Source organism: Ranitomeya imitator, chromosome 1, assembly GCF_032444005.1.
Source record: "Ranitomeya imitator isolate aRanImi1 chromosome 1, aRanImi1.pri, whole genome shotgun sequence".
Taxonomy (NCBI): domain Eukaryota; kingdom Metazoa; phylum Chordata; class Amphibia; order Anura; family Dendrobatidae; genus Ranitomeya; species Ranitomeya imitator.
Window position 1 is genome coordinate 433,064,005 of NC_091282.1, and position 25,629 is coordinate 433,089,633.

At 43.1% G+C, this 25,629-nt stretch overlaps 1 protein-coding gene across 1 annotated transcript in view; it reads right to left on the reverse strand.

The window, feature by feature from the left end:
* Nucleotides 1–21,349, reverse strand: part of MAMDC2 (MAM domain containing 2) — a 173,428-nt gene extending 152,079 nt beyond the window's left edge. The window contains exon 1 of the mRNA XM_069763557.1: nucleotides 21,222–21,349. Within this exon, the coding sequence (XP_069619658.1) occupies nucleotides 21,222–21,264 (43 nt within the window). The 5' untranslated portion in view covers nucleotides 21,265–21,349. The remainder of the gene's footprint in view (nucleotides 1–21,221) is intronic.
* Nucleotides 21,350–25,629: the final 4,280 nt, after the last annotated feature.

The following is a 25,629-nucleotide window of genomic DNA, read 5'->3' on the forward strand; positions in this document are numbered from 1 at the left end:
CTCTCTTCAGGTCATTGACCAGGTCCTACCGTGTAGTTCTGGGCTGATTCCTGACCTTTCCCAGAATCATCCATACCCCTCGAGGCAAGATCTTGCATGGAGTCCCACACTGAGAACAATTGACTATCATCTTGTGTTTCTCCCATTTTCCAATAATTGTGCCAATAGTTGTTGCCTTCTCACCAAGCTGCTTGCCTATTGTTCTGTAGCCTATCCTAACCATGTGCAAGTCTACAACTTTGTCCCTTGTGTCTTTAGACAGTTCTTTGGTCTTGGTCATGGTGGAGAAGTTGGAGTGGGATTGATTGAATGTGTGGACAGGTGTCATTTACAGGTAAATAGTGCAATTAACACAGGTAATGAGTGTAGAGTATTAGTGTCTTAAAGAAAAATAAACAGGTCTTTGAGAGACAGAATTCTTGTTGGTTGGTAGGTGATCAAATACTTATTCCATGCAATAAAATATTTAATTATTTAAAAATCATTTACTTATTTTCCCCACTGTATGTGAAATTTTAACTGCATTACCGCTATATAGAATATACTCATAAAATGAAGGTAATTCACACTTACCGCATTCTATTAGGAGGTGGTGATCAAATTTTTTTCTTTGTATTATATACATAGCCTCCTTAGTTGGCCGAGCATTTCTTCCATTAGTATAAGGGCTGATGCAGATGAGCATATAAATCGAACATGTGCAGTCTGATTTTTGATCAGATAACACATAGACACTGACCCATGTTTTTCAATGGGGCTGTTCAAAAGAACAGTTTTCTCTCAGTCTGACTGTAATAAAAAAAAATTGCAGCTTGCACTACTCTCTTGCATATATCGGATAAGACTCCCCCAGTCAAGTTTCTAGGTGCATAAAAAAGATTCGGATCCCTTACGGAACATCTGAGTGGCATCTATTTTTTACAGATACATTTCTATTATAAACCTAGGAAACTGAATTTGATCATGTCCATTTTTTTGTGTAGATGTATGAAAACGGATCTATGGACATGACACGGACGTAAAAAAAAAACAGACACACAAATGAAAATCGTATGAATATTATCAGGAGATTGTCCGTGTTTTCTGGATTAAAGTTGAACAATTTCTCATACGCTCATTTGCACAGGCCCTTAGGCTGCTTATTATTAGCATTGGATTCTAGCTATCCTTTAAATTTGTACGATTTTGGGCCAGTAGAGGCATATATAATATTAATGATAGGGTCACACCAGAGGAAGGTTGCCTTGTTGTGGCTGGTTGGCTCATATGAATTGGCCAATGTAGTGTGCTAAGTAGTGACGAGCGCAAGTGCTCGTTATTCCAGTTTGCCTTGAGTATCGCGGGTGCTCGGGTGACATGTTCGAGTCCCTGCGGCCGCATGTTTCGGAGCTGTAAAGACAGCCACAAAACAATGCGGGGATTGCCTTACAAACACAGGCACACAACTAACTACATTCATTTTATAGGTATACTCAATATAGCAGTAATGCAGTTCAAGTTTCACATATTCAATGTTTGCGTGCAGCTTACGCTTACAGAGTGCCGCTGTACTCTTTGTTTCGTATGTAATATAGTCACAGCAGTTTGCTCCTGTTCACACTTTCTTCATTCTGATTGAAGGTGCTGATCATTTTTTTTGTCTTTTCAAAATCTTAAGTGCCGCAAAAAAAAACCAAAACATAAAAAAGTGTAATGAAAACAACCCTAGCGACTTGTTACAATATTTCTATATGTTTTTGGCAAAGTGCCTATTCAATGATATCCTGCTATTCCAATGAATGGTTAACTAACACATCAGATCTGTCAGCCTTTTAACAAATCTGCTTATGTAAAAGATTAAATACAATATTATCATAGTAGTGGATGGAAAAGAACTTTAAGTCTCTGCCAAAGCAAAAAGTATAAAAAAAGACAAATTGTGAAACTTGAGGATTATTCTGTTCTTTAAAACAGAACTGGATTCATCTGGGTGGTTGATGCATCGTTTCCATGAATTCCTGACCTGTTAAATAATGTAGGAAATGTTCTATGCTTTATGGGATTTTTCATCTTCCAAATAAAAAAGAGACCTGAATCTATACATTGTCAAGGTTCATCATAAGAATGATTAGTATAATGTGCCCTTTAAGGAGTTGTCCAGTCTTAAGCTACAAGTCTGCAGTCACTCTATGTGACTACAGACTTGTGAATCCCCACATCGTGCAGACGGTGTGCTGTGAGGATTCTCCAGTGCTGGCACCAGAAGCGGGTGGTCAAGTAAATACGCAACTTGCATACTTCCGGACACATTCCAACTAAAATGTGTTTCTGGCCTCGATCGATACGCTTGTATGGGATGCATCCTGTGCGTATGATGTGAGAATTCACAAGTCTGCAGTCAAATAAGACCAGACAACCCCTTTAAGGCTGTGTACACTCTTCTAACAATTTTTGTTATGTTATTTAATCTAAAATAAGAAAAATACAGCAACTGTATATAGCCTACCGTATTCTGATTACAGATTCTATTTATTCTCAGGCTATGTTTCCATGATGAGTGTTTGGTGAGTTTTCGATGTTGCTAATTTTCTGCTCTACTTACCTTTTTTTTTCATTGCATCTTTTATTTTTTCTATGTGCGTTTTTATTGCTTTTTTAACACAAGAGAAATTGACATTTCATGCACCGCAGGTAAATTTATGCTGCATAACAAAAAAAAAGCACAGTCCACAAGATTTTTATAAACTCTCATCCACATTGCTGAAACTGTAAGACACTGCGTTTTTTGAGAATCGAAAATACACAGAGTCAAAAACTCACCGTGGAAACTTAACCTTATACATTACATCTCCAAGGACTGCAAACAAACATTGTGCAGTCAATTCAGGGGACTTATTGTTATGGCTAATACATTACAAACCACTAGTGGGGATTGTTTGTTGCTGAAAGTATAGACCCTCATCCTTTGTTATCTGTGGACAGATTCTGGTTTCCTAGTTGCACCCTAAGCATAGAAGACATTTGCCGAGACACATGAAGACAACATCTGTTTTAATACTCTATTAGTACATATGGACACAAGGCCACCCATTATCAACAGTAAGGCCTCATTAAGACATCCATTTGTCACATACCGTATATACTCGAGTACAAGCCGACCCAAGTATAAGCCGAAGCACCTAATTTTGCAACTGGAAACTGGGTAAGCTTATTGACTAGAGTATAAGCCGGGTATGTATTGTCCCCTCATTCTTATCCCAGTATGCGTGGTTCCCCCCGTCCTGTCCAGCTTTGTGTGGCTCCCCCTGTTGTATGCATGGCTCCCCCAGTCCCATCTTGTATGCATGACTCAGCTCCCCCCTCCCATCCTCGTATACATGGCTCCCCCCATCCCATCTTGTATGCATGGCTCAGCTCCCACCCTCCAACTCTTGATCGCATGGCTCCCCTGTCCCATCTTGTATGCATGGCTGGACTCTGCTGGGCTCCCCCATCCTCCTCCATCCTCCCCCGTCCTCCCCATCCTCCTCCATCATACTTACCCTCCTCACACCGTTGCTGAACGTCCCTGCATCTCTGTCCCTGCGCAGCAGCTTCTTCTGTGCCGAACGGTCACGTGGTACCGCTCATGAAGGTCATGAATATGCGCTCCACGCCTATGGGAGTGGAGTCACATCCATATTTATGGCCTTAATGAGCGGTACCACGTGACCGCTCGGCACAGGAAGAAGCTGCCGCCCCGGGACAGAGATGCAGAGAGAAGGAGATGCAGCAAGGGTAAGTATTGATGTCTTCTGGAAGCCGGTGGCTGCAGCTGTCACTGTGCTACAGCCACTGGCTCCCCGCTCCCCCTCCCCTGCTGGCTTTCTGCACCATGACTCGTGTATAAGCCAAGAGGAGCACTTTCAGCACACAAAAATGTGCTGAAAATCTTGGCTTATACACGAGTATATATGGTAAGTGTTTTATCCATGGTTGTCACATGTACCTGTTTAGTCTACTGAGTTGTTCTCACATACAGTGGGTATGGAAAGTATTCATACCCCTTTAAATTTTTCACTCTTTGTTTCATTGCAGCCATTTGGTAAATTCAAAAAAGTTCATTTTTGTTCTCATTAATGTACACTCTGCACCCCATCTTGACTGAAAAAAAAACAGAAATGTACAAATGTTGGCAAAGTTATAATAAAAGAAAAACTGAAATATCACATGGTCATATGTATTTAGAGCCTTTGCTCAGTATTGAGTAGAAGCCCCCTTTTGAGCTAGTACAGCCATGAGTCTTCTTGGGAATGGTGCAACAAGTTTGCACACCTGTGTTTGGGGATCCTCTGCCATTCTTCCTTGCAGATCCTCTCCAGTTCTGTCAGGTTGGATGGTGGACATTGGTGGACAGCTATTTTCAGGTCTCGCCAGTAACACTCAATTGGGTTTAGGTCAGGGCTCTGGCAGGGCCAGTCAAGAATGGTCACAGAGTTGTTCTGAAGCCACACCTTTGTCATTTTAGCTGTGTGCTTAGAGTCATTGTCTTGTTGGAAGGTAAACCTTTGGCCAAGTCTGAGGTCCAGAGCACTTTGGAAGAGGTTTTCATCCAGGATATCTCTGTGCTTCGCCGCATTCATGTTTCCTTCAATGACAACCAGTCATCCTGTCCCTGCAGCTGAAAAACACCCCATAGCATGATGGTGTCACCACCATGTTTCACTGTTGGGATTGTATTGGGCAGATAATGAGCAGTGCCTGGTTTTCTCCACACATACCACTTATAATTATCACCAAAAAGGTCTGTCTTCATCTCATCAGACCACAGAATCTTATTTCTCATACTCTGGGAGTCCTTCATGTGTTTCTTAGGAAACTCTATTTGGGCTTTCAAATGTCTTGCACTGAGGAGAGGTTTCCGTCGGGCCTCTCTCCCATAAAGGCCCGACTGGTGGAGGGCTGCAGTGAATGTTGACTTTGTGGAACTTTCTCCCATCTCCCTACTGCATCTTTGGAGCTCAACCACAGTGATCTTGAGCATCTTCTTTACCTCTCTCACCAAGGCTCTTCTCCCACGATTGCTCAGTTTGGCTGGACAGCCAGGTCTAGGAAGACATCTGGTGGTCCCAAACTTCTTCCATTGAAGGATTATGGAGGCCACTGTGCTCTTAGGAACCTTGAGTACTGCAGATATTGTGTTGTAAGCTTGGCCAGATCTGTGCCTTGCCACAATTCTGTCTCTGAGGTCCTTGGCCAGTTCCTTTGACCCTATCATTCTCATTTCGTCTGACATGCACTGTGAGCTGTGAGGTCTTATATAGACAGGTGTGTGCCTTTCCAAATCAAGTCCTATCAGTTTAATTAAACATAGCTGGACTCCAATGAAGGAATAGAACCATCTCAAGGAGGATCACAAGGAAATGGACAGTATGTGACTTAAATATGAGTGTCTAAACAAAGGGTCTGAATACTTATGACCATGTAATATTTCAGGTTTTTTTTTATTAAATTAGCAAAATTTACAAAATTTCAGTTTTTTTTCAGTCAAGATGGGGCGCAGAGTGTACATTAACGGGAACCTGTCACCCCGTTTTTTCAGTAGGAGATAAAAAATACCGTTATATAGGGCCTGAGCTGTGCTTTACAATAGGGTATTTTTTGTCCCCTGATTCCCTACCTATGCTGCCGAAATACCTTACAAAAGTGGCCTTTTTCGCCTGTCAATCAGGCTGGTCAGGTCGGATGGGCGTGGTCACAGCGGTGTTTCTCCCCCACATCTTGCTTATGTTCCCGTTGGTGGCGTAGTGCTTCTCGCATGCGCAAGTGCCGAATGCACTGCGCAGCTGTAGAAAAAGAGCGCGCTCGCCGCTATTCAGCGGTTTCTCGGTGGGCGCGGCCATCTTCCTGAGGCCGCGCGTGCACAGATGGAGTCTCCTGCTTCCCGGGGCTTCCGGAAAATGGCCGCGGGATGCCGCGCGTGCGCAGATGGACATCGCGGCGGCCATTTTCCTGAAGCCGAGTTCGAATCTTGTTTGTGTGTCCTGTTTTATAATCATATGTGCTAATAAAAGTTTGCTTTATTTTTTAAGCATTTTTAGACTCCAATTTCCCTCCTTTGTATACAATGAGTTGTTTAAACGTCTATTTTTGTAGACTGTATATCTGCAAAAAAAATCACAGCGACATGCAGGCTTGTCTCTTTTTTTGATGTGAGTCAAGGTTAAAGTTCACTAATATAAGTTTATGGGTCTGTGAAAATGACAGATATGGATGGCATCAGTGTGCAGTCTATGTGCTGTCCGTGATTAACTTTGCAAAAGATAAGAGAAGCTTTGTAATTTATTAATTTATTTATTTTAATTTATCTGAAAATCACTAATATAACACTGATGCTAAAAACTGACACACTGATCAAACACTGATGAAACTCAGATGGAAAACATGGATGACGCTTGAACCTTTTATTGTATACGTGAATAATCATGGATGTCTGAATGAAGCCTAAGGGTACAGTACACTAACCCAGATTTTAGTAAGTATACACTTACAGTATATCCATATGAAAACCACCTACAAATCAACACCTACTATGTTTAATCCGCGTTGCAGATTTCCAATTAGCACAACTAAAAGATTTGTAGATCAACAGCAATCTAAACTTTAGTTCTGCTGCAGAAATCCAAGGGTCAGCCTTAGATTTATACCATGGATATCACTGCAAAAACAGTGCTCCATAATCCACAGTAAAAGCCGCTGTTTCATGATTGTGGATAGAATAGCTCTGCCAGAATGTGTCGCTTCTGTCATTTAGAAAGAGTATTTTGACTCATTAAATTATGATAATACTGGGTCTTCTGACATCTACAAAAGAAGTAGTCCCTGTCCTAGGGCACATACCAGAATTTTTCACAGTGATATTCTGACATTTTGGATTGCAGTTCATTCCCAGATGGATACCCTATGCTAGTAACTCCAGCATGACCTGCGGTGGTGGCTGGACTGCTTTTGCCTGAGTGAGGGTAGGAATCTCAAAGTAGCTTGTCCAACAGACCTCAATACGGATGTGTCAGGCTCAAGCTGTGGTTCTCATGTACAAACCATTTGAGTGCAGAAGAAGCGGTTCAACCAGAATTCTGCTCTTTCCTCCAATATGAAAGAACTCAGGTGTCACAGGGATACCACGACAGAGAGCTTCCAGAAGATCTCAGTGTCTAGTCACATGAAATCTTGCACTGATTAGAAGTGCTTCACCATCCTATTAAACAGTGCATTTTTTTCCTTGCTCTGTCATTGCAAGGTTTATTCAGTTCAGTTGATCTCCTGAAGGTCTCCATCCTGAATTGCCTCAGCTGTTTTGTGCTGGCCACTGCACTTTGGTATATATGCTCACCACTGGCACTTGGGAGTTGCCATTGATAGTTCTACTTCCTGGGTTGGTGTTGGAGGAGAAATTCAGTGCTTGGAGTAGGTGGTTGGAGGTGCGTTCCACCTCGAAACGCGTTGGTTAGTCTTTTGGCCCCAGCGAGGCTCCATAGGCCTGTGACGTCACACGCTGTCAGACAGCGGTGGCCATCTTTGTTTCTAAGTGCAACCAGGGACGCCTCCGGCCGGGACGTTCCCTGGCTCTGCACTTACCAGCGGCACGCAACACCGGTATAGCCTGAGCATCTAGCGGCGCCTACCCTCCGGTCACCATCAGCACATGCATTGTGCTTTCCTCACCGCCATTGCAACGCGTCCAGTACCGCACATCCCCACGACATCCCCCAGGGATAGCCGGGTGTCCTGCCACATGCAGCATATGGTAAGAGGCATATTATAATAATATTGTTTTTACGGCCGCCAAGCCTGCTGATATTACTCCTATTGTAGGAGTGGGGGTCTCACTAGCGTAGTGTTTTTACTGCTATTGCCAGGGGGACAGTTTGTTGTCCTGCGGTGCATCCTACACACTGTCCATAGGAGATTATTTTGGTTGTTGCATTCTATTGCTGTACTCAGGTTTATTGCACCCCTGCCAGTAGGGGTTAATCATCTGTATCTTCCTAGCACGGTTCTTGTTTTTAGTGTATCTGCATTTATGTGAATGTTTTTATACATATATGCACACTCTATAGCGTGGTATTTTTAAGCTAATTATCTGTGTTCAATTCATTGACAGAGGTCAGCACAACCTCTGTTTAAATACCAGCTGCTTTTTTTGTACCCCCTTTTCTCTTTATATATGTGCAGCGCCAGTGTGGTTATTGGTTAAATGTGGTTGGAGAATTGTTCAGGAGATTATTGCTTGGAGTTGGTTTGCATGTTTATCCTCCACTGTTTTGTTTCCTACCTATCCCTCCCATGTTCCACTCTGTTGTTTTGTGAATATGTTCGTATGCTTGTAGTTTTCTTTCATCCCTGTCTCTCTTCCCTTGTCTGTTTGGTTAGTGTAATCCTCAGCCTCACACCTCCCTGCGTGCAGGAAGGAAGAGATAAAGGTTAAGATAGGAGCATAGAAAGGTATGTGACCCTGGCGTCTCCACCTAGAAAGGTATGTGACCCTGGCCTCTCCACCTTCAGGGGTAATCCAGGAGACAGGGATAGGATGGGGCGCCCTCTGTTATGATCTGGTGACCTTGGAGCCGCATGAAACTTTCTCTGGAGTAGGTGGAAACTGTACTGACCGCAAATCCTAAACTAACACCGCAACTAGAAGTAGCCGTGGGGTGTGCCTAAGAAATCCTAGACACCTCGACACAGCCGGAGGACTAAATACCCCTATAGATGGAAATAGGAATTCTACCTTGCCTCAGAGCAGAACCCCAAAAGATAGGCAGCCCCCCACGAATATTGACTGTGAGTAGTAGAGGAAAGACACACGCAGGCAGAAAACAGGATTCAGCAAAAGAGGCCACTCTAACTAAATAGGAAAGGATAGGACAGAATACTAAGTATAAAAACCCTTCCAAAAATATCCACAGCAGATAATACAAAAAATTCCACCATCTAACTAAAGACGTGGAACGTATGTCTGCAACTCCTGAGAATCCAACAAGACTGAGAAAATACACAATCTAAGCTGGACAAGAAAAAACAAATGAATAGCACTGAATTATTAAGCACACAGCATGTGTGCCACAGAAACAAAAACCAGACACTTATCTTTGCTGATTTGGCAGCAAGGCAGGAGGAACCAGACTGAGATCCAAAACCTCCCAACAACCATGGACAACTGGCAAGGACTAATGAATCCTGCACACCTAAATACCCCAGTCAGAACAGCAGATACACCTGACCAGGACTGCAACCCAGGGACAACTGCATTACCACCTACAACCACCGGAGGGAACCCAAAAGCAGAATTTACAACAGCCCTCTAGTCTAAGGGATCAGGTAGGTGCCCACAGTTCCTTGTCACTACGTGACATCAGGGCCACCAAGTTAGCCTTAATCAATTTCCAATCTCTCCTTAATGGTCATCATGTTCAGATTCTTAGCAGCTTTCACATCTGAAAGGAAAATTGGAGAACTACAAGTTCTTTCTTGAAAAGAACCATATCTAAACTTCTTATCAGACTGCATAATTATCTGAACAATGCTGGGATTCCTACCAAAAGTTCCTTCCTGTACCAACCTTAAAGAAGTTGTCCACTACTTGGACAACGTCTTGTCATACCCCTCGCTTGGCCCCCAAAAAATAATAGAGCTAATACTCACCTCCCGTGTTGGCGCCGTTCCCATGGTGTCGGCAGCCGCTCTCCCTGGGGCTCTTGTGCGGTGTTGTGACATGTGATGTCAGCGCCCAATCAGCGCTGGAGTCACTTTCCCCACCTTTGGAGAAATTGACCATGAAGAGGAAGTCCATGATCAGCTGCAGCCTGGAATTTCTCTTCATGTTCAATTTGTCCGAAGGCGGGGACAGTGACGCCAGAGCTGGCGTCACATGTCACAACATCACACAAGAACGCCGGGGAGAGTAACTGCCAACATAGAGGGAACAGCACAGGAAGTGAGTATAAGCTTTATTATTAGATGGGGGCCAAACATTTTGATCAAGAAGGGGTTGTCCTAGTAGTGGACAACCCCTTTACAGAATAAATATCTTTACGGGATTGACCCATAGAAGCGCGAAACGGCGGTCGTCAGCACCTGCACACTCCTGCCCTCACACTCCCGGGCCATGAAGATTTTTTAATCGCAACTGAATATCGGTGAGTGCTACCTACTTTTCTTTCTTTTGATGGACAGTATTCACATGTTTTTTTCTGAGGAGCACCCGAGATCCTAAGGTACAGCTCTAATCTGTGTATTGCACCTCAGGCATACAGATCCAGTGAAGCCGGCGGTGCTGTCTGCTTTTTGTACTTGACACAGTAGATACATACAAATATGCACTCAAAGACAACAGAGGGGAACACCGAGGATAAAAAGAAGAAAACCAAATAGGAGAGGATGAGGATTTTGCATACAGCTAAAACACCAAGCAACAGTCACAGAGTAACACTTCAAATGCCTCTACCAACAACCAACACCTCCACTACACACCTGGCAGTTTAAGACTACCACTGGCATCTCTGATAGCCAGAGGGGAGTATATATAGGAGAGGGGAGTGGCCAACACAGAACTGCTGAGACCATCAATGCTGGAAAGCTTCCAGGAGCTCTCAGCTGAACAGTTTAACCCCTGCACTGCTAGCAGAAACCTGCACCGTTTAATATGAAAAAGATGTGCTTCTAATGAGTGCAGGAGTCCGGGAAATCAGATGCTGCAGTTTTCTGGTACCTCTCTGTCGGGGGAAACCTGTGACACTAATTCTGTGGCAAATAAGCCCAAGCCACATGTTACATCACTGCCCTTTCAGGTGAAGTAGAGCAAGTATTGCATGTTATCTGTACTGCTCTACTGTGATTGCAGCTGTAGTGAAGGTGAAAAATTCTGCACAATCCTAACCACTTCTCTTACACATGCAATGAAACATTTTTCATATTCTTCTGATGCCCACAGCCATTCACATTCATATTTGGTTAGCTTTGAATTATTAGACACCACCCACCCATACAATTCCCTGTAATAAAAAAAACTTTCACCAGCTTGCTATAATTAAGTCTTGGATTAGTTGAGTTAATAAATAAATGAAAGTCATAACCTCATGCATGCCAGCAGATACAATACCATTGATATAGATATGACTTGCTATAACGACACCTGTTGTGCACCCCTTATCCCCTCTATGTAAATTCCATGCCAAATTATATGCCATTTATACCACAACTGTTTTGGTTTCTTAAAGTGAACAGTGCACAGCGGAGCAGCTATTTATAAATCTGCATACTTTATTAGAGTTTTTTATAGAAGGCTCACTCCTGGGAAGAACAACTGTCTTAAAACAAATGTAAATAGACTTATATAGGGAACTAAGGATGAGGCTATATTCACACATCAGTGTGACAGATCCCAGTGCTGTCCATTTTTTTTGCAGACATTACCCCGACTCATAGAGTTTAATTGATCCACATATATCCACATAAAAACAGATCCGTGTTTTCGGTCCATGAGACTGAGAGCATGTCATATTCTCATCAGGTTTGTGGTCAGACTCGGACATTTAAAGTCTACAGTGATCCGTGTAAAATGGATGACACAATGAAGACATAATTTGCACTTCAGTGTTCCATCCGAGTTTCATCTGTACACGTCATACTTTGTTAAAGAGGTTCTCCAATATGGCGTAGCTGAGCGGTGCATGCGGTGAGACATGCCTTCCCTGAGCTCCCATGACACTCATCTTGAACGAGCCATTTATTGGGAGAGGAACGGACCAGCAATTGACTCACCCACTTCCTTGAAGACCCTGAATGACGAGGAGCTGATCTCTGAACTGTGGTGGTCTCATATTGTGCTCCAAGTAGCAGGGAAGATATGTAGATGCAAAAATACAAGATGGCGTCCTCACTGTCAGTGGGCAGAGGCAGAGAGATGTGACAGGAGATGTGGCTGCGCAGCTGGAGCAGTTTGAAGGCCTCTCAACAGATCAGTGTCTGCTACACTGGAGATGAGGGGAACACCAGGTGAAGGGTCCCAATTTATGTTATTATGTATGGAGGAGGAGACTGAGTCCTCTTTGCCCCTTAAAGGCATAATTGATCTACTGCAGCTCCTAAATGGAAAAGTTGTATCCTTGAAGAGATTTCCCAGAGTGACTCTCCTTCCCTGCAAGATGTCCTCAATGCACTTAATAGATGCAACTTTACCCTCAATACACTGATGGGACAAATCCGCCATATACAAGAATCTATCTCTATAATACGTCGTGACATGCAGAAAGGGGCAGAATGCATCAAAGCAGTGGAAAGCAGAGTTAGCGAGACGCTCTCCCGCCAGTCCACAGAGATATACAGATTCACACGCAAGCAGTCGCAGCACTGATTGCTAAGGCTGATGACCGGGAATATCGTCAGAGATATCGTCAGAGAAGCAATAATATTAGACTGGTAGTGGTTCCTGAAAAAGCTGAGGGGAATGACCCTGATGGGTTTTTTTAATGGTTACTGGGTATATTTGACAAAGATACCCTCACTCCTTTGGTTGCTGTGGAGAAAGCTCATAGGATCCCCAAGGGATTGGGCCCAGTGGGCAGACCCCCGAGACCCATTCTGAACAAAATTTTGCACTACAAGGACCAAGATATCATATTAAGAAAAGCAAGTAAGAAGCAGGAAATTAAGCTATGGAGACAGAAAATCTCCTTTTTCCCAGAAATGGACTTCAATCTAATATTACAGCCAGCATGCAGCCAGCGGGTAAGGAAAGGGTGAATCAAAAACACAAAAATCCCGCCTCCATGGCTGAAGATTGTTCCCTCCAAATTCAGGTGACAGTGTCCCTTTAAGCCTGAATATAACAAATGAAATCCTGGAAATATTACAAAATTATTACTAGCTTTTTTTGGGCCAATGGATTCATACTGTTATAACCAAATATTATTACAGGTAATACCTTTTGGGCTCAGTGTTTAATACAGTGCCAATAACCATTATTCAAGCATACGATACTTTATATATCTCTATGATCTGATCATATCTGCATTGTGGTTTCTATTTATAACTGAAACGACAATGCAGTGCCGAATCCATCACATGGTCCTCTACAGATCCCATTTATAAAGGAATTTGTCAGGTTATGGTGACGTGTCTCCTCACTTAACGGGTTTGTCTCATATTCTGAAATGTGTATAATTAGTGAAACCGCATGAAAATAAGCAAGTTTGCAGTTGACTTGCCTTTTAAATTTGCTGCCATTCATTGTTTACAGCACGTTGCCAAGGAGACAATGCAACATTCCAGGCTGAGGAGTTAACTCATGAGTTCCCAGTCACCTCCCTCCTGCCTCCATTTCCACTACTGGACAACGCCTGCTTAATCAATTCAATACTTCAATTTAAAAAAATATATATTCACACCTCCCACCGTTGCGCCGTTTCAGCAATGTCGGAGCCACTGCTCCCAGAAAGTGAAGTGACATTGTGTCACATGCAGGCTACAGTTATTGAGCAGTCGCAGAGCGGATGTAAAATATTAATAAGCTGCAGTCAAACAGCGGCCTCTCATTGGCTACAGCCTGCACATGACACAACAATGTGAAATCACTCCCTGGGAACAATGGTGTTGACATTGCAGGGATGGCATTGTTGGGGGAGGTGAGTATCCATTTTTATATTTTAACTAGCTGAAGAGCCCGGCGTTGCCTGGGCATAGTAAATATCTGTGGTTAGTTATAGCACCTCACTTCTCTTATTTTCCCATCACGCCTCTCATTTTCCCAATCACATCTTTCATTTTCCCCCTCATATCTCTCATTTTCCCCATCACATCTCTCATTTTCCCCCCTCACATCTCTCATTTTCCCCCTCACATCTCTCATTTTCTCCCTCACTCCACTCATTTTCTCCCTCACTCCTCTCATTCCCGCCTAACACTTGTCATTTCGACCTCACATCTGTCATTTTCCGATCACTACACTTTTTTCCCTCACTCCTCTCATTTTGCACTCACACCTTTTCATTTTCACCTCACACCTCATTTTCACCTCAGTATATACATGTTTGTCATCTCCCTTATATATAGTATACACCTGTATGTCATCTCCTGTAAATAGTATATACCTGTATGTCATCTCCCCTGTATATAGTATATACCTGCTGTGTGTCATCTCCCCTGTATATAGTATATACCTGTATGTCATCTCCTCCTATATATAGTATATACAGTGGGGCAAAAAAGTATTTGGTCAGTCAGCAATAGTGCAAGTTCCACCACTTAAAAAGATGAGAGGCGTCTGTAATTTACATCATAGGTAGACCTCAACTATGGGAGACAAACTGAGAAAAAAAAATCCAGAAAATCACATTGTCTGTTTTTTTTAACATTTTATTTGCATATTATGGTGGAAAATAAGTATTTGGTCAGAAACAAACAATCAAGATTTCTGGCTCTCACAGACCTGTAACTTCTTCTTTAAGAGTCTCCTCTTTCCTCCACTCATTACCTGTAGTAATGGCACCTGTTTAAACTTGTTATCAGTATAAAAAGACACCTGTGCACACCCTCAAACAGTCTGACTCCAAACTCCACTATGGTGAAGACCAAAGAGCTGTCAAAGGACACCAGAAACAAAATTGTAGCCCTGCACCAGGCTGGGAAGACTGAATCTGCAATAGCCAACCAGCTTGGAGTGAAGAAATCAACAGTGGGAGCAATAATTAGAAAATGGAAGACATACAAGACCACTGATAATCTCCCTCGATCTGGGGCTCCACGCAAAATCCCACCCCGTGGGGTCAGAATGATCACAAGAACGGTGAGCAAAAATCCCAGAACCACGCGGGGGGACCTAGTGAATGAACTGCAGAGAGCTGGGACCAATGTAACAAGGCCTACCATAAGTAACACACTACGCCACCATGGACTCAGATCCTGCAGTGCCAGACGTGTCCCACTGCTTAAGCCAGTACATGTCCGGGCCCGTCTGAAGTTTGCTAGAGAGCATTTGGATGATCCAGAGGAGTTTTGGGAGAATGTCCTATGGTCTGATGAAACCAAACTGGAACTGTTTGGTAGAAACACAACTTGTCGTGTTTGGAGGAAAAAGAATACTGAGTTGCATCCATCAAACACCATACCTACTGTAAAGCATGGTGGTGGAAACATCATGCTTTGGGGCTGTTTCTCTGCAAAGGGGCCAGAACGACTGATCCGGGTACATGAAAGAATGAATGGGGCCATGTATCGTGAGATTTTGAGTGCAAACCTCCTTCCATCAGCAAGGGCATTGAAGATGAAACGTAGCTGGGTCTTTCAACATGACAATGATCCAAAGCACACCGCCAGGGCAACGAAGGAGTGGCTTCGTAAGAAGCATTTCAAGGTCCTGGAGTGGCCTAGCAAGTCTCCAGATCTCAGCCCTATAGAAAACCTTTGGAGGGAGTTGAAAGTCCGTGTTGCCAAGCGAAAAGCCAAAAACATCACTGCTCTAGAGGAGATCTGCATGGAGGAATGGGCCAACATACCAACAACAGTGTGTGGCAACCTTGTGAAGACTTACAGAAAACGTTTGACCTCTGTCATTGCCAACAAAGGATATATTACAAAGTATTGAGATTAAATTTTGTTTCTGACCAAATACTTATTTTCCACCATAATATGCAAATAAAATGTTAAAAAACCAGACAATGTGATTTTCTGGATTTTTTTTTCTCAGTTTGTCTCCCATAGTTGAGGTCTACCTATGATGTAAATTACAGACGCCTCTCATCTTTTTAAGTGGTGGAACTTGCACTATTGCTGACTGACTAAATACTTTTTTGCCCCACTGTACCTGTATGTCATCTCCTCCTATATATAGTATATACCTGTATGTCATCTCCTCCTATATATAGTATATACCTGTATGTCATCTCCTTCTTTATATAGTATATACCTGTATGTCATCTCCTCCTGTATATAGTATATACCTGTGTGTCATCTCCCCTGTATATAGTATATATCTGTGTGTCATCTCCTCCTGTATATAGTATATACCTGTGTGTCATCTCCCCTGTATATACTATATATCTGTGTGTCATCTCCTCCTGTATATAGTATATACCTGTATGTAATCTTCTATATATAGCATATACCTGTATGTCATCTCCTCCTGTATATAGTATATACCTGTAGGTAATCTGCTCCTGTATATAGTATATACCTGTGTGTCATCTCCTCCTGTATATAGTATATACCTGTATGTCATCTCCTCCTCTATATAGTATATACCTGTGTGTCATCTCCCCTGTATATAGTATATACCTGTGTGATCTCCTGTATTAGACCTCGTTAACACGTTATTTGCTCAGTATTTTTACCTCAGTATTTGTAAGCTAAATTGGCAGCCTGATAAATCCCCAGCCAACAGGAAGCCCTCCCCCTGGCAGTATATATTAGCTCACACATACACATAATAGACAGGTCATGTGACTGACAGCTGCTGTATTTCCTATATGGTACATTTGTTGCTCTTGTAGTTTGTCTGCTTATTAATCAGATTTTTATTTTTGAAGGCTAATACCAGACTTGTGTGTGTTTTAGGGCGAGTTTCGTTTGTCAAGTTGTGTGTGTTGAGTTGTGTGTGGCAACATGCATGTAGCGACTTTTGTGAGATGAGTTTTGTGTGGCAACATGCGTGTAGCAACTTTTTGTGTGTCGAGTTGCATGTGACAGGTTAGTGTAGCAAGTTGTGTGCAGCAAGTTTTGCGCATGGCGAGTTTTGCGCGTGGTGAGTTTTATGTCTGGTGCCTTTTGAGTATGTGCAAGTTTTGTGTGAGGCAACTTTTGCATGTGTTGCAAATTTTGTGCATGTGGCAATTTTTCCGCGTGTGCAAGTTTTGCATGTGTCGAGTTTTCCATGAGGTGAGTTTTGCACTTGTGGCGAGTTTTGCGTGAGCCTAGTTTTTGCATGTGGCGAGTTTTGCGCGTGATGAGTTTTGAGCGGCGACTTTTGTGTTTCGACTTTTATGTGGCGAGGTTGGTGTATGTGTGGTGAAATGTGTGCTGAGGGTGGTATATGTGTTCAAGCACGTGGTAGTGTGTGGCGCATTTTGTGTGTGTGTTCATATCCCCATGTGTGGTGAGTATCTCATGTCGGGGCCCCACCTTAGCAACTGTACGGTATATACTCTTTGGCGCCATCGCTCTCATTCTTTAAGTCCCCCTTGTTCACATCTGGCAGCTGTCAATTTGCCTCCAACACTTTTGCTTTCACTTTTCCCCATTATGTAGATAGGGGCTAAATTGTTTGGTGAATTGGAAAGCGCGGAGTTAAAATTTCACCTCACAACATAGCCTATGACGCTCTCAGGGTCCAGACGTGTGACTGTGCAAAATTTTGTGGCTGCGACGCCTCCAACACTTTTCATTTCACTTTTTCCCCATTATGTAGATAGGGGCAAAATTGTTTGGTGAATTGGAACGCGCGGGGTTAAAATTTCACCTCACAACGTAGCCTATGACGCTCTCGGGGTCCAGACGTGTGACTGTGCAAAATTTTGTTGCTGTAGCTGCTACACCTCCAACACTTTTCCTTTCACTTTTTTCCCCATTATGTAGATAGGGGCAAAATTGTTTGGTGAATTGGAACGCGCGGGGTTAAAATTTCGCCTCACAATATAGCCTATGACGCTCTCAGGGTCCAGACGTGTGACTGTGCAAAATTTTGTTGCTGTAGCTGCGACGCTTCCAACACTTTTCCTTTCACTTTTTTACCCATTATGTAGATAGGGGCAAAATTGTTTGGTGAATTGGAACGCGCGGGGTTAAAATTTCGCCTCACAACATAGCCTATGATGCTCTCGGGGTCCAGATGTGTGACTGTGCAAAATTTTGTGGCTGTAGCTGCGACGGTGCAGATGCCAATCCCGGACATACATACATACATACACACATTCAGCTTTATACAGGTCCTTCTCAAAAAATTAGCATATAGTGTTAAATTTCATTATTTACCATAATGTAATGATTACAATTAAACTTTCATATATTATAGATTCATTATCCACCAACTGAAATTTGTCAGGTCTTTTATTGTTTTAATACTGATGATTTTGGCATACAACTCCTGATAACCCAAAAAACCTGTCTCAATAAATTAGCATATCAATAAAAGGTTCTCTAAACGACCTATTACCCTAATCTTCTGAATCAACTAATTAACTCTAAACACATGCAAAAGATACCTGAGGCTTTTATAAACTCCCTGCCTGGTTCATTACTCAAAACCCCCATCATGGGTAAGACTAGCGACCTGACAGATGTCAAGAAGGCCATCATTGACACCCTCAAGCAAGAGGGTAAGACCCAGAAAGAAATTTCTCAACAAATAGGCTGTTCCCAGAGTGCTGTATCAAGGCACCTCAATGGTAAGTCTGTTGGAAGGAAACAATGTGGCAGAAAACGCTGTACAACGAGAAGAGGAGACCGGACCCTGAGGAAGATTGGGGAGAAGGACCGATTCCAGACCTTGGGGAACCTGAGGAAGCAGTGGACTGAGTCTGGTGTGGAAACATCCAGAGCCACCGTGCACAGGCGTGTGCAGGAAATGGGCTACAGGTGCCGCATTCCCCAGGTAAAGCCACTTTTGAACCATAAACAGCGGCAGAGGCGCCTGACCTGGGCTACAGAGAAGCAGCACTGGACTGTTGCTAAGTGGTCCCAAGTACTTTTTTCTGATGAAAGCAAATTTTGCATGTCATTCGGAAATCAAGGTGCCAGAGTCTGGAGGAAGACTGGGGAGAAGGAAATGCCAAAATGCCTGAAGTCCAGTGTCAAGTACCCACAGTCAGTGATGGTGTGGGGTGCCATGTCAGCTGCTGGTGTTGGTCCACTGTGTTTCATCAAGGGCAGGGTCAATGCAGCTAGCTATCAGGAGATTTTGGAGCACTTCATGCTTCCATCGGCTGAAATGCTTTATGGAGATGAAGATTTCATTTTTCAGCACGACCTGGCACCTGCTCACAGTGCCAAAACCACTGGTAAATGGTTTACTGACCATGGTATTACTGTGCTCAATTGGCCTGCCAACTCTCCTGACCTGAACCCCATAGAGAATCTGTGGGATATTGTGAAGAGAAAGTTGAGAGACGCAAGACCCAACACTCTGGATGAGCTTAAGGCCGCTATTGAAGCATCCTGGGCCTCCGTAACATCTCAGCAGTGTCACAGGCTGATTGCCTCCATGCCACGCCGCATTGAAGCAGTCATTTCTGCCAAAGGATTCCCGACCAAGTATTGAGTGCATAACTGAACATTATTATTTGTTGTTTTTTTTGTTTGTTATTAAAAAACACTTTTATTTGATTGGATGGGTGAAATATGCTAATTTATTGAGACAGGTTTTTTGGGTTATCAGGAGTTGTATGCCAAAATCATCAGTATTAAAACAATAAAAGACCTGACAAATTTCAGTTGGTGGATAATGAATCTATAATATATGAAAGTTTAATTGTAATCATTACATTATGGTAAATAATGAAATTTAACACTATATGCTAATTTTTTGAGAAGGACCTGTATATTAGATTGGGGTACTGAATTGATGAACCAAGGGTTGTCCAGTATTGAAAATGTAAAGATAACTCTGCAGATTAAAGAGCAAGCAAATGAGCAAGATATTGCAGCACATTCAAGTTTGTAGAAGGATGACACTGCTCAAACAGAGCTGTCATTCAATGGGGCGTTCCACCCCCCAGCAACAGGAAAGTGAGGAGACTATAGGCTGTGCACCCTTAAAGACAAATGTTGAGACCAACCATTTAAGTGTCTCATCCCCATTGTGAATTGCAGTAAGTTGCTTGCATAATGCGTACATATTGCTTCTAATAATATAGATTATTATTGTCATTTTTTATTATTATTACTAATATTAGTAATATTATCATCTAATTAATTACTTCCTGGGAAGCACAACCTTACGCTACAGCTACAAACACGTTAATCACGTGTGGTTCCTCTTGTTTTGGGTTTCTCAGCTAGATCTTGACAGATTCTTAAAGTGAATGTTTCCCTATGTGTCAGCAGCATATTATCGCCCAAACAAAATGTTGTGCCGTTCAGCTACAAGGAGTGATGAAAGAATTCATCGGAAGCATGGCTTACTGTCTGCGGTATTTATAGGGCGAGCGCCGCTTATATCTTTCTTAGCAAGCTTCATCCAATTCTTTTATTGGCCAATCTGCAAGCAGAGACCTAGATATAAGGTTTGGCAGGGACTACAAGCTTTTTACAAGTTTACTGTAACAATGCCATAACACAAACTTGGAGAGCTGTCAGTCTTCTGCAATTGTGTGATTTATTAATTTCCTGTGGGTGCTGCAATTACTATGAAAAGAGAGAGAGAAAGAAAGAATGAGAGAAAGAGAGAAAACGAAAGAAAGAAAAAGAAAGAGAGAAAACGAAAGTAAAGAGAGAAAAAGAGATAGAGAAAAAAAGAGAAAAAAATAAAGAGAGAAAGAGAGAGAAAGAGAAAAAGAAAAAAAACGAAAGAAAGCAAAGAAAGAAAGAGAAAAAGAGGGAGAAAAAAAGAGAGGGAAAACGAAGGAAAGAAAGTAAAGAGAGAAAAAGAAAGAGCTAGAGAGAAAAAAAGAGAGAAAAAGAAAGAGCGAGAGAAAGAGAGAAAAAGAGAATAAGAAAGAAAGAGAAAAAGAAAGAGAAAAATAGAGAGAAAGAATGAGAGAAAAAGAAAGAAGAGAGAAAAAGAAAGGAAAGAAAGAGAAAAAAAGAGAAAGAGTAAAGAAAGGAAAGAGGAAGAAAAAAGGAAAAAAAGAGAGAGAAAAAGAAAGGAAAGACAAAAAGAAAGGAAGAAAAAGAAAGGGATGACAGCACATTCAACAGTTGACTCATTCAGGTGACTCACAAACTTGCTTTCCTCTATAAAGGCAAAATATTAGGCAGCGTTCCAAAAAGAAAATTATGATGAAACATGTGGTTTATTCACCCAAGATGCTTTTTTTCACCATAACTGTCTTTTGGAGTGGCCTCTATTGTTTTACTGCTAGCTATAGATGCATAGATAATGATGGATTGTACAGCAGCTAGCACAGATCGCAGTCACGTGTGCTCAGTACCAGCTCCTCCTGGCCCTCAGCTCTGTAGCAGCTGCACATCTTCTTTAGTCCCCATCACCTCATGTCCTTCACTTCAGCTCCTTTCTAGACTTTTCTTTCAGCACACTCCCCAGGGTGAGCACTTACCTGTCACACACAGCAGCAGTGCAGGGAGGCAGAGCAGCAGCATAGTCTCTCGTGCTGAGCTGCAGGTACCACTGAGACCACCTAGTCCAGAGGGCTTCAGTCAGAGCCTCTAGGATGGGCTGAGGATGTGGAGGCGGGATAGGGGAAGGTGGAGTGAACTGACAAAGACAAAGATTACAGGGGAGGGAGGAAACCCATGCTGCTCCTGACAACTTCCAGACATACAGACCACAGGCACAACGTGTAAACTGCTGCACAGCATGTGAGGGAACAGTGCTGACACCAACCTGGCCATGCTGGGCTGGCATATATATGTCCTGTGCACATCCCGCATATAACAGTCACCGAGAGCACACCGCTGCTATATACAGCCGACATGTAACAGTCACCTAATGCACACAGCCGTATACACATCCTATATATACCAGTCACCTCATACACACCAGCCGTATACACATCCTACATATAGTCACCTCATACACACCAGCCGTATACACATCCTACATATAGTCACCTCATACACACCAGCCGTATACACATCCTACATATTCCAGTCACCTCATACACACCAGCTGTATACACATCCTATATATACCACTCACCTCATACACACCAGCCGTATACACATCCTACATATAGTCACCTCATACACACCAGCTGTATACACATCCTACATATACCAGTCACCTCATACACACCAGCCGTATACACATCCTACATATAGTCACCTCATACACACCAGCTGTATACACATCCTATATATACCACTCACCTCATACACACCAGCCGTATACACATCCTACATATAGTCACCTCATACACACCAGCCGTATACACATCCTACATATAGTCACCTCATACACACCAGCCGTATACACATCCTACATATAGTCACCTCATACACACCAGCCGTATACACATCCTACATATACCAGTCACCTCATACACACCAGCCGTATACACAGCCTACATATACCAGTCACTTCATACACACCATCCGTATACACATCCTATATATACCAGTCACCTCATACACACCAGCCGTATACACATCCTACATATAGTCACCTCATACACACCAGCCGTATACACATTCTACATATAGTCACCTCATACACACCAGCCGTATACACATCCTACAAATAACAGTCACCTCATACACACCAGCCATATATACATCCTACATATAACAGTCACCTCATACACACCAGCCGTATACACATCCTACATATAACAGTCACCTCATACACACCAGCCGTATACACAGCCTACATATACCAGTCACCTCATACACACCAGTCATATACACATCCTATATATAACAGTCACCTCATACACACCAGCCATATACACATCCTACATATAGTCACCTCATACACACCAGCCGTATACACAGCCTACGTATACCAGTCACCTCATACACACCAGCCGTATACACATCCTACATATACCAGTCACCTCATACACACCAGCCGTATACACATTCTACATATAGTCACCTCATACACACCAGCCGTATACACCTCCTACATATAACAGTCACCTCATACACAGCAGCCGTATACACATCCTACATATAACAGTCACCTCATACACACCAGCCGTATACACAGCCTACATATACCAATCACCTCATACACACCAGCCGTATACACATCCTACATATACCAGTCACCTCATACACACCAGCCATATACACATCCTACATATAGTCACCTCATACACACCAGCCGTATACACAGCCTACGTATACCAGTCACCTCATACACACCAGCCGTATACACATCCTACATATACCAGTCACCTCATACACACCAGCCGTATACACATTCTACATATAATCACCTCATACACACCAGCCGTATACACATCCTACATATAACAGTCACCTCATACACAGCAGCCGTATACACATCCTACATATAACAGTCACCTCATACACACCAGCCGTATACACAGCCTACATATACCAGTCACCTCATACACACCAACCGTATACACATCCTACATATAACAGTCACCTCATACACACCAGCCGTATACACATCTAATATATAAAGCTGAATGTGTGTATGTGTGTGTGTGTATGTGTGTATGTCCGGGATTGGCATCTGCACCGTTGCAGCTACAGCCACAAAATTTTGCACAGTCACACGTCTGGACCCCGAGAGCGTCATAGGCTATGTTGTGAGTCGAAATTTTAACCCCGCGCGTTCCAATTCACCAAACAATTTTGCTTCTATCTACATAATGGGGAAAGAAGTGAAAGGAAAAGTGTTGGAGACGTCGCAGCTACAGCTACAAAATTTTGCACAGTCACACGTCTGGACCCTGAGAGCGTCATAGGCTATGTTGTGAGGTGAAATTTTAACCCTGTGCTTTCCAATTCACCAAACAATTTTGCCCCTATCTACATAATGGGGAAAAAGTGAAAGGAAAAGTGTTGGAGGCGTCGCAGCTACAGCCACAAAATTTTGCACAGTCACACGTCTAGACCCCGAGAGCGTCATAGGCTATGTTGTGAGGTGAAATTTTAACCCCGCGCTTTCCAATTCACCAAACAATTTTGCTCCTATCTACATAATGCGAAAAAATAAAAGGAAAAGTGTAGGAGGCAAATTGACAGCTGCCAGATGTGAACAAGGGGGACTTAAAGAATGAGAGCGATGGCGCCAAAGAGTATATACCGTACAGTTGCTAAGGTATACACATCCTACATATACCAGTCACCTCATACACACCAGCCGTATACACAGCCTACATATACCACATCTGTTGTGAATTCTGTTGTCAAGCTCCCTCCTGTGGTCGTGAATGGTACTTCGGCGAGTTCCGTCTATGGGCTCCCTCTGGTGGCTCCCTCTGAGGTTCCTTACACAGGTGACGTGGTTTATCCTTTGGTTGGCTGTTCTATTTAACTCCTCTCAGATCGTTACTCCATGCCAGCTGTCAATGTTTTTGCATTTGTTCAGTTCGCTCCAGGATCTCTCTGGTGACCTGCCTTCTCCTGCAGAAGTTAAGTTCCTGATAGTCATTATTTGTTCACTGTTTTCTTGTCCAGCTGGTTATCATGATTTTGTCTTGCTAGCTGGAAGCTCTGGGATGCAGAGTGGCCCCTTCCGCACCGTGAATCGGTGCGGAGGTCTTTTTTGCACACTCTGCGTGGTCTTTTGTAGGTTTTTGTGCTGATCGCAAAGTTACCTTTCCTATCCTCTGTCTATTTAGTTAGTCTGGCCTCCCTTTGCTGAAACCTGTTTAATTTCTGCGTTTGTGACTTTCATCTTTACTCACAGTCAATATATGTGGGGGGCTTCCTTTACCTTTGGGGAATTTCTCTGAGGCAAGGTAGGCTTTATTTTCCTTCTCTAGGGCTAGATAGCCCTTAGGCTGTGACGAGGCGCCTAGGTCTGGTCAGGAGCGCTCCACGGCTATTTCTAGTGTGTGTGATAGGATTAGGGATTGCGGTCAGCAGAATTCCCACATCCCAGAGTTCGTCCTGTATGTGGTTTAACTATCAGGTCATTCCGGGTGCTCCTAACCACCAGGTCATAACAGTACAGCTGGCCCAAAGTATTAATGCATCTCAATAGAGGGATAAGAGAACTTCTGAGACCATTTTTTTTTCTTTGCACTGTGTTTTGTCTTTCTTTTCCCCTAGACCTTTGGGTGGTTCAGGACACAGGTGTAGTTATGGACATTCAAGGTTTGTCCTCTTGTGTGGATCATCTCACTGCAAGAGTACAAAACATTCAAGATTTTGTGGTTCAGAATCCTATGTTAGAGCCTAGAATTCCTATTCCTGACTTATTTTCTGGGGATAGATCTAGGTTCTTGAATTTCAAAAATAATTGTAAACTGTTTCTAGCTTTGAAACCCCGCTCCTCTGGTGACCCCGCTCAACAAGTAAAAATCATTATTTCTTTGTTACGTGGTGACCCTCAAGACTGGGCATTTTCCCTTGCGCCAGGAGATCCGGCATTGCGTGATGTTGATGCAATTTTTCTGGCGCTTGGATTGCTTTATGATGAACCAAATTCAGTGGATCAGGCAGAGAAAATCTTGCTGGCTTTGTGTCAGGGTCAGGATGAAGCGGAGGTGTACTGTCAGAGGTTTAGAAAGTGGTCTGTGCTTACTCAGTGGAATGAATGTGCCCTGGCGGCAATTTTCAGAAAGGGTCTTCCTGAAGCCCTTAAGGATGTCATGGTGGGATTTCCCACACCTGCTGGTCTGAATGAGTCTATGTCTTTGGCCATTCAGATCGATCGGCGCATGCGTGAGCGCAAAGCTGTGCACCATCTGGCGGTGTTCTCTGAGCATAGGCCTGAGCCTATGCAGTGTGATAGGACTTTGACCAGAGCTGAACGGCAGGAACACAGACGTCAGAATGGGCTGTGTTTTTACTGTGGTG